Source organism: Carassius carassius, chromosome 32 (genome assembly GCF_963082965.1).
Source record: "Carassius carassius chromosome 32, fCarCar2.1, whole genome shotgun sequence".
In the NCBI taxonomy this organism is placed as follows: Eukaryota; Metazoa; Chordata; class Actinopteri; order Cypriniformes; family Cyprinidae; genus Carassius; species Carassius carassius.
Genome location: NC_081786.1, coordinates 2,815,900 through 2,832,487, shown reverse-complemented (window position 1 = coordinate 2,832,487; position 16,588 = coordinate 2,815,900). Strand labels below are relative to the sequence as shown.

Sequence of the window (16,588 nt, the reverse complement as noted above, 5' to 3'; positions counted from 1 at the left end):
TGTTTTCTATATGCATTGGCTACTTTTTACTATTTTTAATAGTGTGATTTTCGATTAATTGTATTTAAAACAGTTAGGGTCAATTTAAACCTGCAAACATCATAATAGTTATTAATTAAATAACAATAATAATGAAGCCCACAACAAATGAAAACAAAAGCATACAAAAATATATCGTCCCCATTGCTACAAATATGAACATTTAAGGTACTAAAAGGCACCTTTTTAGGGTAAATGAGGTACAAAAGGTGTATCTTTCGAAAGGCATTGGAACACTAACAGCTTTTGCACCTTTTTTTGAGTGTACTGTAGGAATCTTCTGCAGTTTTTATTTGATTTCTTTCAGACGTATGTAGGTTACATTAACGCGAGCTCTTATCAAAGCCATCTGCGGGTCTGTGAATGTGCTTCATGATGTTGTTCTGTGTCAAAGGCACCATTTGTTGCTGGGCAACTTGATTTTGAACGTCTTTACTCTAGTGCTTCTGGGTTTCATTCCTGTCCATATGGCGAGGTAGATCTACCGAGTGCAAACAAAGCCTTTCTGCATAATACAAACTCTCATATTGTGATTTCAAGTGCCTAATAACATACTAACACTCTTGCCATGCTGACAGGAGTGTTCATTTCACTTTAAATATGTTGCAGAGAGGATGACTGCAGAGCAGAGGCATAAGAAAGCTCTCCTCCTGAATCCTGTTTTAGGAGTATGAGACACTGCATTGACATAAACACATCTGTGCACGTGCAACACACCACCAACTGCTCTGAACACCTTGGCAACCACCCTAGCAACCACTGGCAGGCACCCAGGTCACTCTATGATAATGGTTGCACAGGCATTCTATAGAAAATATCAAAATAAAATATCATAAGAAGCTCTAGTCATCAGCCGATCATCCCGGATGAAAGGAGGCAGTGCAAATGAAATCATTCTGGAAACTATTCTTCGGGCAGGACATGAAGCTGCATTTAGAGGAAAGATAACAACACCTGAGTACTTTTTAATTCCACTTGGTATTTTTTTTTCTAATCTAATTTGAGGTTTAACTGGTTTAATTGGTTGTACTGTACCAACTATGAACTGCATTATAATGATTATACTCACATACACACATTTCTGTAGCATTTTGTAAATTAATACTAAACCTACCTGAAAAACTGAAAGCAGTCTTCAACTTATTTGTATTACTGTCCTGTTGATATCCTAATTTTAAAAATGGCAATGCAAATTTTCCAAAACCTTTTGAAAATTGCCACCATAAAAGCAGTTATTTTGATCACCAATAAATAAATAAATTGTACAATTTTTTGAATAATTTTTGCACAATAATAAAAAAAAAAAAAAAAAAAATGTGTTCTCTTTCTCCCTCGTCTTTACCTGTCGATCTCTTAGGCCGCCTCCCTTGACTGCTGATTGGCTCATGAAGCTGTCAGTCATCGTTAAGCAACGTGACGCCGACCTATCCGCTGTCAGTAAAGTTTCCACCTGCAGAATAAGAGGAAGGTGGAGAGGAACGATGTCGTCGTGCGACTTCCATTGTGCAACATTTAGGTAACTCGATCTGTTTAGACACCCCAGGTAAGCAATAGCAATAGCAAAATAGCAATAGCAAAATAGCAATAGGTAAGAGGTGAACGCCACCCCTTGTATGTTTATTTTCTATTAGTCGAGATTACGGAAGTAAATTACACGGACCTTGGCGCTGAAGACTTTCTTTCTTTCTTTTGGCGTCACTACTAGCATCCTCTTTCTCTTTGGTTGATTTGTTTGGTTTTTCTTTTTTTTCCTGAGTTGTAAGCATTTTTACACATTGGTTGTCTTTTTAATGATTGGTGTTCTTGTAAATATAGTTTGTAGTTATATGGATTATTTTCACTTTGTATAATAAATCTACTTTCGTTGGCAGTTCGTGTCTCTGTATTGTCCATCAGTTTACAGATTTGCCACACGTTTAATGTTACTCCTTTTACCCCAGACCAGAAGAGGGTCGTAACACTGATCATAACAGAATAATGATATACCAGAATAGAACACTGATTTGACTGCTGATCATATAAAAATAGACTGCTGATATACATATTAGAATAAAAAGTCAGAAACAGATTTATTGAGAAGTACGTTTGCACATGCAAAGAATAAATGCACAGATAAAAAAAAAACATTTAAATAAACCACAAAACTCTATCTATTTTATAGTCTATCTATATCATAGTTCTCTATGATTAAATGTGTCCTTCAGAGGTATTTCTGCCTGGATCACAGCAAGTGAGATGGTTTGTGAAACCACTTCCTCTAACAGTGATGAACTTGCAGCACTTCTTCATCAAGCAGGACAGAGGTACAACATTTCACTACTGTAGCATCTTCTAACACATAAACCTGAGCTTTCCTACGCGGACAAGTTGAACTTCTGGCGCATGTGTTAAAAAAAAATTCAGAAATTGCCTTGGTAATGAAGGTTTTAACAGGCCTAAGGTTTATTTTTTTTATTTTATTATTAATTTTTTAATATATAAATCTTTCAGCAGCCTTCAGAAGAAAGCACATGTGTACTATATTGGATGGCAAACTCTTGACACTATAGGACTGACTGATGCAAGTGAATGCATCTCAACATATGGAGCAGGTGCTGTGTGCAGTGCCAAATATTATTTTATCATTTGACATGTTCTTTAAATGAGTTAATTTGACAGTTGCTAATGGGTAAATGAATAACAGTGCAAGAATAAAAAAATTTATGCGAAATGTTTAAACCCCAAACCAAATTGAAAAACAAAGAAGGGGATCTATCATCTTTGGTGACATTCGTTTATCAACATAAAGTGACCATTCATAAAAAAAAGATTTTAGCATCATTTACTCATTCTCATATTATTCCAAACCCTCTATGTTGAGTACTTTTGCATTTACCCCTATTCAATACCTTTATATATTTATTCGAATTTTTATTATTATAACATTTATTAACATCTATTAATATAACAGCTATTTTGAGGGGCCAGAATGTGTAATTTGTCATCAGGATTTTGTGGACACCATCTTTTCAAGCCTGAGTCAGTATGATATGGTCCTGTTTCTTTTTTCAGTTAATGGTGAGCAAACATGGACAAGTTGCACAAAACATGGTCAGCTCCTTAAGTCTCTCCTAAGATGACCTTCATGAGGTGAAGGACATCTAATTTGCATGCAACTGCTCATGACCCTGAGAATTTCACCGCTGTGAGTAAAATTAGTAACCAGGATTTTTAGTAAAACCTCTCACTTCTTAATAAAATTCCTTTCCAGAACACGTCTTCTAAGCGCATAATGCTGCTTAAGTAATCAGATCATTTTTTGCATGGACTTAAAAGAGAGCAAATAACTTATTAATTTTTTTTTTACTATATATTGCTTCAGGAAAGAGTGTACAACATGTTAGAAAACGTTCTGCACATCACAAAGCCTTTTTCCTCAGAGGACCTGAAGTCATTTGTAATGGTAAGCCATTTTTCACATGAACTACTCCCGCAAGTACCAATTTAGTTGTACTGTAATATCTCTGTATATACACATGCTGTAAGAATAATAAAGTAAAGAGTTCAAGGAGTCTTTTATTCAACAGAGATAGCTCTGGGAGCTTTCAACTAAATGGTGTCTTAATGAAATCAGCACAGGAGCTCATTTACCGAAGGGAAAAGTCTACGTGAACTGCACGATCGACCTCAGAGTATCTAACCGCAGGCAGAACAGGAGAGGCATCAACATTTTACAGATATCATTATTCATATCATTTTTAATTCATACTATTGGAACCAATTAAACCCCAAGTTAGATTAGAACACAAAAATGACAAACAATAACCTTCATGTACTGCTTTCGATGTGTTATAGGAACTATATAACAAATATGATGCCCTAGCAACTATATAGCAACACTACACTCTTAAAAATGAAAGTTCCAAAACATTTTTTTTTTAGTTGCCCAGAGAACCTTTCGGAACTTTAAAAGTTCTTAAAAGAACCATTGTTTAAATGTTCAAATGATCTGCAGTGGAAAGTGTACTCACCCTTACGCCATCCAAGATGTAGATGAGTTTGTTTCTTCACCAGATTTGGAGAAATGTAGCATTCCATGACTTGCTCACCAATGGATGCTCTGCAGTGAATGGGTGCCGTCAGAACTAGAGTCCAAACATCTGATAAAAACATCACAATAATCTACACCACTCCAGTCCATCAGTGTCTTTAAAAGTGAAAAGCTGCATGTGTGTAAGAAACAAATCAATCAAGACATTTTTTTTTTATTTCAAATCGCTGCTTCCAGCTAAAATGAGAGTCCATATTATTGCTTCCACAAGTGAGATAGTCATCTGGTCTGAATCAGGAGAGAAATCTGCACAGATCAAGCACCGTTTACAAGTATAAATAGTCCAAAACAGCTCTAAACAAATATGTTTGTGGATTTCAATATGAGAGACAGCATCGGATGGATTTTTCACTGGAGGAAGCATCATTGTGGATTATCGACTTTTAAAGCTAAAACGTCTTAATGATGTTTTCTACATGTGTGCAGCTTTTCACTTCACAAGGCATTAAGCGATGGACTGGAGTGGTGTGGATTACTTGTGGATTATTGTGAAGTTTTAAACAGCTGTTTGGACTCTCATTCTGACGGCACCCATTCACTACAGAGCATCCATTGAAATGATGCAATGCTACATTTCTCCAAATGTGTTTCCGTGAATAAACAAACTTATCTACATATTGCATTACCTGAGGGTGTCAATTTTCAGCAAATGTTCATTTTTGGATGAACTGTTATAAACTTTAATAAAAGCATTGCATTATTAGCAATGGATTGTCATCCTGTGATTCAAGATGCAGTGAATGCCTGCTTCAATTCCTCCAGGAATAAAAGCACTATGGACTAAATGCACAACAACATAATGCAGTCTCACAATGAAGGGGCATTTTTAAGATAGTGTTTCAGGCTGTGTAGCTTGGCTTCTAATCAGTAACTACAAATTCTTGTTATACTCTGTATGCATGCTGTGGCCTTTTGTTGTTGAAATAAACCCAACTGTATGACATCTGCGAAAAAAATGATAAGAATTCTTCTGAAGACTTCCTTGACCTACTAACAGTATCTAGTAGGAACCTGTCTGGCTGCAGTGAGCTGGCAGTAAAGTGCGCTAGTCATGCCATTGTACCATCATTCTGCTGGAGTGCACATGGCGTGAGCAGATATGAGTGGTAAACATGGGAAATTCTGCATGCACCTGTAAACGTTGCTGTCCGTGTTGCCCAGCGAAGAATGAAGAGCGGCCCCTCAGCCGCAAAAGAGTCTTCAGGTCGATTTATGACTATCCCTCACGCACAATATGGGATCTAGATCTGAAGAAAGGAGATATTCTGGAGGTGACAGGAGAGAATGCGCACTGGTTGTATGTGAGGAGACGCACAGCTAAGGCTAACAGATCTAAAGACTTTGTGGAGGAAAAAGGATATGTGCCTAAAGACTTCATCAAACCGCTGGGTAGCGTAGAGGCCGAGCCGTAAGTCTTTGAGTTACTTTTAATCATTTTGAGCTTGTTCGAATGCATAATATATAGCGCAACCACACGCTTAATGAATCTCTGCCTTGAATGAAAATCCTGTGTTTCCAGTTTCACAAGTTCTGGTGAAGCTTTGGGGAAGTTCCTATTGAGAATGATTATAGAGATAGGGTTTGGATATTATTGGACGCTAAGATATATCAGCGTGAATCTGTCAAGGGACAAGTGTAAGATATCCAAAGAAGCAAATTAATGAATACATAAACAATTTTAGAAATCATTAAGTTTTTTCTAAGCTTGTTAAATGAAAAATTAAATACATTAAACATTTTTTATTTGTTGTGACATTATTTTCTTAACCATTAAGCATTTCCCCTCCATATTTTAAATAATGTAATGTTAAAAAATAGTATTAATAATTTTCCCATTCTGTCCAGACACAAATATTTTAACAAATCAGTATTACAATGGCTTATAATTATAATTATAATTAATACTTATTAAATTGAAACACACTGTGTATGCGTGTGTGTGTGTGTGTGTGTGTGTGTGTGTTTGCAAGCAAAATGAATGCACTGTTTATTTTTTTTTTACTTTTTAATTTGTTACAGTGAAATATGACCCTAACCTTATTTGAGTTTTGTTTCTGAGATTAACCCATTAAATCGTTTACTTCATTTTTCTTATAATAAAATGAGCATAAATATGACTGTGAAATACATTTACAATTATACTTTACTAATTTACAAATTTAAATTATAAATAAAAAACATTATATAGTAAAAATATATTATTAAATTATATTTTATATTACGATATTAAATATACTATGTGAATAATGTTTTTTTTTTCCTTTGAGATTCACCCATTAAAATCATTTACTTTATTGTCCATTTAATCTTTCATAAAATGTACCACCACATACTATATTGGACACAAATAAAATACAAATAGTTTCAACTGATTTTCAGATGGTATTTTGAGAGTGTTAAAGCATGTATAGAGGCCAAGAGATGTCTGCTGAGACCAGAGAACAAAGAGGGTGCGTTTCTCATCTGGAAGTGTGAGGAGAATAATCAATATTACTTATCAGGTATGACAAGTGTGATTCACACACACATTATCTCAAGCCTCTGCCACTTTCATATACCTCTACTGAACCTGATAGAAAATAAATCAAGTAACAATAAACCAACCTTAAATGAATAACATTTTCTACAAATGAATTCTTTTAAAGTGAGGAACGGCCTTCATGCACGGCATTACAGGGTCAAGCAGGGAGAAAACGACAAGAACTTCTTCCTTGTTAATCACAAAATCTTCCAGAACTTGCGTGACCTGATAGAGTTTTACTCTGAAAACCAGAGCGGACTCTGTGCGAAGCTTCAGGAACCCTGTGTGAAGGTCAGTGAAGAGTTAAAACCTACAGATTAATGAATGTACTGCTGCATCCAATAAGAATTTGTCCAGCATAATTCCAGTCTGTCCACACTCTTCTAGCTGGACCAGCCAGCTCCTCTGACTCTGTCATTTGAAACCAAATGGGAGGTAGACAGAAGCTCACTTAAAAAAATAAAGAAGCTGGGGAGCGGGGAGTTTGCCGAGGTCTGGCAGGGGCTCTGGAACAACACCACAGAGGTGGCCATCAAAGAGTTCAAAGGTAAATCCGGCTAAATCTGTGCTTCTCAGCTGGTTTTACTTCATGTTTACACTTAGTACTGAGTGGGGACTCAAATGCAGAATAAATGTCTTCAATTAAAGGGATACTCCACCCCAAAATGAACATTTTGTCATTAATCACTTACCCCCATGTTGTTCCAAACCCGTAAAAGCTTGGTTTACCTTCGGTAAAATAATTTAAGATTTTGGGATGAAAACCGGGAGGCTTGTGACTATCCCATAGACTGCCAAGTAACTTACACTGTCAAGGTCCAAAAAATATGAAAGACATCATTAGAATAGTCATTTTGGGGTGGAGTGTCCCTTTAAGAAGTGGCTTTACTGGCGTTAACATATTTTGCTATCATAAATATAGGGTTTGTTGTATTTTTATTATTTGCATTAAGTATCCTTTTTTACCTAGTAATCATGATCCATTTTTTATTTGTGAGCCTATATTTGAAAATCACTAACTCGAACAACACAAACAAGCTACAGCTAACAAAAACATGTTCTAAGAATGTATAACATTGTCATTAAGTTCCAAAAAAAAAATTCATAAAAATAAATGTTTTTGAACATTCAAAACATTTGAATATCTAAATGTTTTAAAGAGGTTTTGTTTTAGTTATGCAAATTTTAAGGGAAAATTTTGCATACATTGTTGGAGGATTGCATTTGAATTTAATTTTTTGTGTGAGTGTGTATGTGTATATGTGTGTGTGTGTGTGTGTGTGTGTGTATATATATATACGTATAACTATTGTTATTATTAGGTTTTGAGAACATTAGTATAGACCAGATAAATTTGAACAGAAGTTATGTTAGCGTTACTGGAAGAATGTTTGCTTTTAACTGTTCTTAACCTTGCCAAAGTATGATTATCTAGGAATGTTCATCTCAAATTATTTTACTTTTAAAATGATGTTAAATTAATCATATCTGACCCACTTTACATTGCAGATGTCAACTATTCAAGTATCAAAACAGAGATTGATATCATGAAAGAGCTGCATCACGAGCGTTTGCTGAAGCTCTATGCTGTGTGTACCAATAGTCAACCCATGTGCTTAGTCACAGAGCTCATGAAAAATGGCAGTTTAAAGACATTTCTCATCAGTAAGTGAATTAATATGAACTTGCATGCAACAAAAAACAATTTAGATAGCCATAATCTTAACTGACAAATTGCTTTGACAGAAAAGTGCTGTTTAAGAAATAAGTTTGTTCTTCTTCAGACCACAAACAGAAGCAAGACCTGGAGTTTTCAATCATGATGGATTTTGCAGTGCAGGTAACTTGATTTCTTTGTGAGTAATTCAGTTGTCTGGAATGTGATCAAAATCATATGACCGGTTTTCCTTAAAAACAATTAAACATGAAACTTCCATAATCAATAATACTCCCATGATAATAATAATAATAATAAAATCAGTGGAGGAAACTGCAGGGCAGGATTTTTACCATTCTGATAGTGTAAAGTGTCTTTATATGAATGACCCCTTTTGTTAAAAAACAAGAGTGACTGGAAAAGTATTTTACTGAAAATTTCAAAGCAATGCATACATTGATTTCTCTGAAAAGGCTCATTTTATTGCTCTGTTAGTTTGAACGGCCTGACACAGCAACATTGACATGTGGTGTGCAGGGCCGTCGGACTGGGGGTAAAACCAGTACTGATTACCAGGGCCCCAAAGTAAGAGAGGGCCCTTGAAAATCTGGAATATATATTTTCAAGGGGAGGGGGGCCCATTAGGACTGCCTATGCATAGGGCCCGGGATTTTGTGCAGCGCCCCTGGGTGTGCTCATTATTTTTGCAATTCCATTCGGTGCTGCTGTCATGCAAGATCAGCTGCTTCTCAATATTCAAATTGATGCTTCCTCATTTCCTCGCTCCACTGTCCTCCAGCCCGTGACCTGGAAATCGATCATCTTGAAGGACATATCAATGCTCCAAATGCACTTGAAGCAGTGAGGAACAAGAGGAGGAAACCCTTATGTGGTGTTAAAACACCTTACAGATGCATAAAACTCTTCATTCACATCCGGCACAACAGTTAGGTTTATATGCTATTTAAATAATACATTTTATATGCTTAAAGCAGTGCATCTTGCATTGTTTACACTGATTTAGAGATCACAGTGTCCAATCAAAAAACTATTTCAGTTGATACTAAACCAAGGCCCTACATTTGTGGGGAATCTATTTATTTAGAAGGCCTCCAATGGTCTTTTTAAACCATTTAAAAAAAAAATGATTTAAATGAATTTTGTTGAATGATTAATTGAAAAAATTAAAATAGCAATAGAATAAGAATTTCTTGTAATCAATTTAAATGATTTGAAAATAATATATAGGCCTACACACCAGAGCTGGGTGAGATGCAGTAACATATGAAATGCAAAATGAAAAAAATGCTTCTTGTCTCGTCACATTCAATTCCTATGGGGTTTTATAATGGGATTTTTCATTTTATAAGTAAAAGAAAGCCTGTGGCTAACATAACTTAATGATACTTTAACGTTTTGTTATAAAATGTAAATTACACTCATCCATATCCAAATCCCAAATTTTGAAGCAGCTGTGAGGGCGTGCAGTTTACATTGTAGAACAAAATGTAAAAATATCAAGTTATGTTAACCACAAACTTTATTTTATTCATAAATTGTAAAACCCCATTATTAAAGTGCCCCTATTATGGCTAAGGAAAGGTTAATATTTTGGTTTTGGGAGTCCCCAACAACAGGCTGACATGCATGCAAGGTCAAAAAACACTTTCAATTGTCTTAGAATATGCATTTATTTTTACCTTACTTGCTCAGTTACTTCCAAACGATTCACTCAACAATTCATTTTTCCAATGAAATACGTGACTCTAATCTGGAGCAATTGATCCGATTGTATGAGGGGCCGTGCAAGACTTAATTCATTCTGGCACTCTTACACGCTTACATTCTCCTTTCACATACATATATTCTTGCTTTCACACACTTACATTCTCCTTTCAGATACATATATTTTTTCTTTCACACACTTTCATTCTTCTTACACATGCATACATTTCTACTCTTACACACACTTACATTCTCTTTTCTTTTGCTTTCACGCACACATACATTCTCCTTACAAATACATATATTTTTTGCTTTCAAACTCATACATTCTCCTTATACATATATTTCTACTGTCACACACATACATTCTCCTTTCACATACATATACACACATACATATATAGATGTATGTAAGAGAAGAATGTATGTATGTGCGAGAGAGAGTATAGTGGAAACGGAAGGCGTTTAGTTGAAACGGAAGGCAGGTTAGGCGCGATCAGGCTCACCGTGACAGGTCTTGATCAGCATGGCTGAGGTAGATGAGGAAGCCGCAGATGTATTTCAGCAAGCTATCTGGGTTTTAAAAAATAAATAAATATTATTATTGTGAAAAGGTTACATGGCCTCGTCCTTTGAGCGAGTTGTGATTGAGGACGCGAGCTCAGCCTCAGTCGTGTTGCCAGAAAGATGTATTATAAGCGTCCAAGGTTTTTTTGTTTTTTTCATTTAATTTAGGAAGTGAATAAAGTGGGAGGTTGCAAGTTAGGGACAGCGAAATCTTTATATTATTTAAATAACTCAAGACTCATTGCGGTTTATTTATTTTTAGATGTTCATTTACTTATTTAATTATTTTTTTTTCAATTGCAGCTCTGCGTGCAGCAATAACTCAGTGCTAGATTAGTGATCTATAAGTGCCACCTGTTGTCAGAGATTGAATTAGCATTTTCATCAGAATCAGAAAGAGCTTTATTGCCAAGTGTTTACACACAGAAGAAATTTCGTCAGGAGCTTCCAGTACAGAAATTACAAACATAGTGCAGACACACATATAATTAAGGAAATAACACTAATAATAATAAATAGTATTAAAATATTCATTAAGCCAATCTGATGTTTTTGTTTTGTGCACTTGCTTCATGTTGCATATATATATTTTTTTGTTTGTTTGCTCAAGGTTAGTATGGCCAGTAACAGAGCAAAATAAACATTTAATAAATGTAAAAAAAAAGAAAAAAAAGAAGAACTAAATAAATTGGCAACGAGAATGGGAATCGGCTCATTTGATTGTAAAATAAATAAAATCCTGATCAGTGCATCCTTAACTGGAATAGTTAGGCCTACCTGAAAGACCCGAAAAAGCATGGTTTATTTATTTGTGCAAAATGGTTATTATTTATTACAATACAATGTTTACAGTCAACAATGAAAACAATAAGTCTTATTGATTGATTGATTGATTGATTGATTGTGGCAAGTCCTGTGAAAATTTAGCCAGGGCAAGTAAAAAATAAATAAACCACAGGCCGAACTGGACCAGTTGAAAATGTCTTTAGCGTTAAGCCCTGTTAATATGATCAAAATCAGTGTCTAAGTACTTGTACACAGATCTTTAGAACACGTTGGTTACATAATGATATGTTAAAAATAAAAACTTAAAATATGTACTTGAAAAGTAAACAGGATGACTTTGAATAGCATAACTGTAAAATTGTGAGGAAGAGCTAAGCAGGTCTTGCACATGTATTTCCTGCTCTGAGAGTGACGTCCTGCTTAAACAGGAAGTAATGGATACCAAAAAAGGTAGAAAGTTTGGACACACCTTCTCATTCAAAGAGTTTTCTTTATTTTCATGACTATGAAAATTGTAGATTCACACTGAAGGCATCAAAACTATGAATTAACACATGTGGAATTATATATGGAATTATATACATAACAAAAAAGTGTGAAACAACTGAAAATATGTCATATTCTAGGTTCTTCAAAGTAGCCACCTTTTGCTTTGATTACTGCTTTGCACACTCTTGGCATTCTCTTGATGAGCTTCAAGAGGTAGTCACCTGAAATGGTCTTCCAACAGACTTGAAGGAGTTCCCCGAGAGATGCTTAGCACTTGTTGGCCCTTTTGCCTTCTGTCTGCGGTCCAGCTCACCCCTAAACCATCTCGATTGGGTTCAGGTCCGGTGACTGTGGAGGCCAGGTCATCTGGTGCAGCACCCCATCACTCTCCTTCTTGGTCAAATAGCCCCTGATGCCTTCAGTGTGACTGTTTTGTCAGTGTGATATATATATATATATATGTAAAAGGAGAATGCATGTGTGTGAAAGCAAAAAAAAAAATATGTATGTGTAAGGAGAATGTATGTGTGTAAAGCAAGAATATATGTATGTGAAAGGAGAATGTAAGTGTGTGAGAGAGAGTAGAAATGTATGTATGTGAAAGGAGAATTTAAGTGTGTGAAAGCAAGAATATATGTATGTGAAAGGGGAATGTATGTGTGTGAGAGTAGAAATGTATGTATGTGAAAGGGGAATGTATGTGTGTGAGAGTAGAAATGTATGTACGTGAATGGAGAGTGTATGTGTGTGAGAGTGCCAGAATGAATTATGGCTTATATGGCCCCCCATACGATTGTCTCATTTTCATTTCATCATGTCTGTAATACCTGATAAAGCAGCGTTTGTGAGTGCAGTGCTGCTTTGTTTTCAGTTGTACTGGGAAAACTGCTATTTTTACTGCTCCAAAAGCAGCACCTAGTGGCCTAGAATGAATTTGCATTTTCATTTAGACCAACTCGAAAAGACCAACAACTGTCATTAGGTAAATTTTAAAGGAGCCCGAGGTTAATTACACTTCTTAGTTTTGACGTCATAGTTCCCCCACTCTATTATTTTAATTATGTAAATGACATCCCATGTTTTCATTTCAAGATGGTTTATATGGCCCCCCATACGATTGTCTCATTTTCATTTCATCATGTCTGTAATACCTGATAAAGCAGCGTTTGTGAGTGCATTTTAAAAACTCTTATCTTTTGAGAGATTTTCATTTCAAGATGGTGAAATTTGCACAAAATCGAGTAGTTTGTTTCACTTCATACTACTGTTGGTCGTTTAACATTATTATCTTAAAACATTTGTCAAATGTTTACCATTTAGTTACTTACATCTTACCTTTCACTCTTTGACTTTTAAAAACTGGATCAGTAAAGCCCTGCCTCTTTTGATTTGATCGGCCATCTCCATCATTTTGACATTAGCTATGTTTCCATCCACCTATTTTTATGCCCATATTTTTTAGAAAAATTGCATTAAAAAACCCTGTTGGATGGAAATGCCAAGATGTGCACAAATTCTAAAATTCTAAGCAATGATTGCCTTTATTGTGTTTCGTCTGCTCAATCTGAAGCGTAAGTAATTTATAATATCTGAAAAATTTTATATTCAGTGCTTCTTCTACTTTGTGAATTTAATGCCAGTTTATTAGGAAGTGATGATTTTTTTCTCTTTGACTCATTGGATGGAAACGGTGCTAAATTTGCACATGTTATCAAATTTAATGTAATATTTCAGTTTTTCCGCATAAATTAAATTCACACCTTTGGATGGAAACATAGCTATTGACGAGCGCTGTTAGACCGCTGAGGCAGAAATGCTTAAAATACAACATTTTCCAATCTAGAATTTATTGCCCTTTGCTAAACTAAATTTCATGCTGTTTTTTTTTTTAGATTACAGAAGGAATGATGTACATTGAGAATAATATAGTTCACCGTGATCTGAGAGCAGAGAACATTCTGCTTACTGACATGCAATGCTGCAAAATAGCCGATTTTGGACTCGCTGAAATTAATCTGGCTGGAAGCCACAGAATTTCATCAGGTGAGATATTTGATATGTTCGTTCAAGCATGCAAGACACACAAACACATAAAGTGCATAACAGTGCTCATCTATCTGCAGATATAAAGGTCCCTGTGAAATGGATGGCCCCTGAAATATTTGAGAACAAGGCTTACACAAGCAAGAGCGACGTCTGGTCTTTCGGCATCCTTTTAACTGAAATCGTGACATATGGAGATGACCCATACCCTGGTAAAGACATTTCACCACCCTAAACATGACACATGTGGGTATATGATTGCATTTCAACCAACTCTGGTGCATTTTCTTCTTCCACAAACTCAGGTATGGACAAAAAAACATGCGTTCAGTCCATTCAGAGAGGAGAGCGGATGGAGAGACCGGCTGCCTGTCCCGAAGCACTCTATGAAATTATGCGGCTGTGCTGGAGGACAAACCCTGAGGAGAGACCAACATTTACGGAGCTACGGGGGAAGCTGATGGGTCTCATAAATGAGCCTGATTCTGAACTGGAGTAGATACTGTAGATTGAGAACGCTGGGACACTTTTGAGCTTAGATTATACATATCCAACACATATACAATCACTTATAATTTACAGAGGTAACAGGTCTTATCTACTGAAATTAATGCAATATGGGTTATTCTCATGAAAATGCAAAAACTGATTAAAAGTATTAATTCACAGTAATATGCCTTTATAAAACTTAGAGCAGCATAAAGATCCTAAAAATATATCTAAAATTATTTAATGCAATAATGAGAATTTGGAGCTAAAATACTTTATTGTCATGGCTTTAAAAAGAGGCTTCATTTTCTTTAGGCCAAATGTAAAAATAAATTAATACATTTTGATTTTGCCGTTACATGTGAGGTTTCATGAGACTCATCCATATGCAAACTGTATTATAAATATACACGTGAACTTTCGACATTTGGTGATCGCTAAGTCTTTGCAAATTAATTTTTAAATTTTTAACCTTTTATGTGAACTGCTGTAAGAGCACGCATCTTCTGTGACCTGTTTAAGAACATAGTTGTAATTATGTAAATCTGGATTGCTGGTACTACTGTAAGTGCACTTTTTAAGGCAGGTTTGCTTCTTCCTTCTGAAAAGGACTGAGGACTTTTACATTACTAAAACGATTTAATAGCCCTAAACACTTGTCTTAGTTTTTAAATAATTTGAATTCTTTCATATTTTTGAAAGAACTCTCTTATGCTCACCAAGGCTGCATTTATTAGATTAAAAATACAGTAAAAACAGTAATATGTGAAATATTTTTACAATTTAGAAGAACCAGTTTGAGTTTTAATATATTCTAAACTGTAATTTATTCCTGTGATCAAAGCTGAATTTTCAGCATCATTACTCCAGTCTTCAGTGTCCTCCAGAAATCATCCTAATATTCTTAAGATTCAGCTTCCCCATTACAGGAATAAATTACATTTTAAAATATATTAAAATCGAGAACATTTTAAATAGTAAAAAAAAAAAAGGTTTTCACTGTATTTTTGATGATGCAGCCTTGGTGAGCATAAGAAACTAATGTAACACTATATTTTAGCATCGCTTAACTTGTTGCATATTAGCATGCATATTAGCCATTTATTAGTACTAATTAAGCACATATTAATGCCTTATTCTACATGACCTTATTCTACATCCTTAATCCTACCCAATACCTAAACTTAACAACTACCTTACTAACTATTAATAAACAGAGAATTGTTGTAGTTAATAGTGAATGTGTCCCCTATTCTAAAGTGTTGCTGAAATAATTATAAAACATTTGAGAAATCGTAATTATTTAAAAATAATTGGGGTAGTAAACCGTAAGAATGACACTTTAATGGATGTCAACCCTTCTCTGGCCGGTGGTTACAAAAAACAGTGCAAGGCGGAGTTACATTGGAAGTAAAAGGGATAAACACATAATTTTATTCAAACTAGCATATGCTATGTAAGATTAATGGTTTTCTGTACATATGTTGTGAAGTCCAGGCTTGTCTATGCACCCTGCTGAACTACATTTATTCACCATTGACTAATAACTGTGCTAGATTAATGACTGATGCAAGACAACCTCAATCCTTTCGCCCTGCTAAAGATACTCCCAATACAAAGGCAATGAGATTAGAATGACGCAAGAACTATTCAAGCTGCTGGACTCAAACTCTGGTGCAATTATTCATGCTTAAGTGTGTTCCTGACTATATTACTGAATACATGAAGGACAAACAACAACAACAACAAAAATACATAATTAACAAAGAGCACTATACTATGGAAGAAGGAAATAAACTTTCAGGTTAAAAATGCCATGGCAGAGCAACGATACAAAGAGAAACTTGCTGATCAAGTTGCTGTAACTGTTATATAGTCAGATACCTAAAACAACAATCTTCTAATCTAAAGCTAAATATGTGCTGACCTGTTATGAAAACAACAAGAGACATTATCAGAGTGAAGCATTTATTATTGTAAATGTTATACAATAGCAACATACAACAATCAAGAATGGTTTAAATATCACACATGATGAGATCTTTTATGATGTAAAATGTGCCATCAAGCACCACTTAGCAGCATCATAAAATCTTGCAACTTCAGAAATAAATAAAACATAGTTAAGTAAGCAATTTTGAAATATAGTCATGGCAAAAAGTTGCTGCTAAACTGAGCATTT

At 35.1% G+C, this 16,588-nt stretch overlaps 1 protein-coding gene and 1 long non-coding RNA gene across 2 annotated transcripts; both read left to right on the top strand.

Annotated features, from left to right (window-relative positions):
- Window positions 1-2,526: 2,526 nt before the first annotated feature.
- LOC132113148 (uncharacterized) lies at window positions 2,527-3,841 on the top strand. The gene is made up of 3 exons (XR_009425094.1): window positions 2,527-2,603; window positions 3,091-3,481; window positions 3,606-3,841. It is a non-coding gene; the product is annotated as an uncharacterized LOC132113148 (long non-coding RNA).
- A 1,267-nt stretch (window positions 3,842-5,108) lies between these two features.
- On the top strand, window positions 5,109-14,806 carry LOC132112388 (tyrosine-protein kinase SRK2-like). Its single transcript, XM_059519842.1, has 9 exons — window positions 5,109-5,537; window positions 6,509-6,630; window positions 6,775-6,941; window positions 7,038-7,197; window positions 8,160-8,315; window positions 8,435-8,490; window positions 13,767-13,917; window positions 13,998-14,129; window positions 14,223-14,806. The coding sequence occupies exons 1-9, from the start codon at window positions 5,242-5,244 to the stop codon at window positions 14,414-14,416; spliced, it is 1,434 nt and encodes a 477-aa protein (XP_059375825.1). The 5' UTR covers window positions 5,109-5,241; the 3' UTR covers window positions 14,417-14,806.
- The last annotated feature ends 1,782 nt before the right edge of the window (window positions 14,807-16,588 follow it).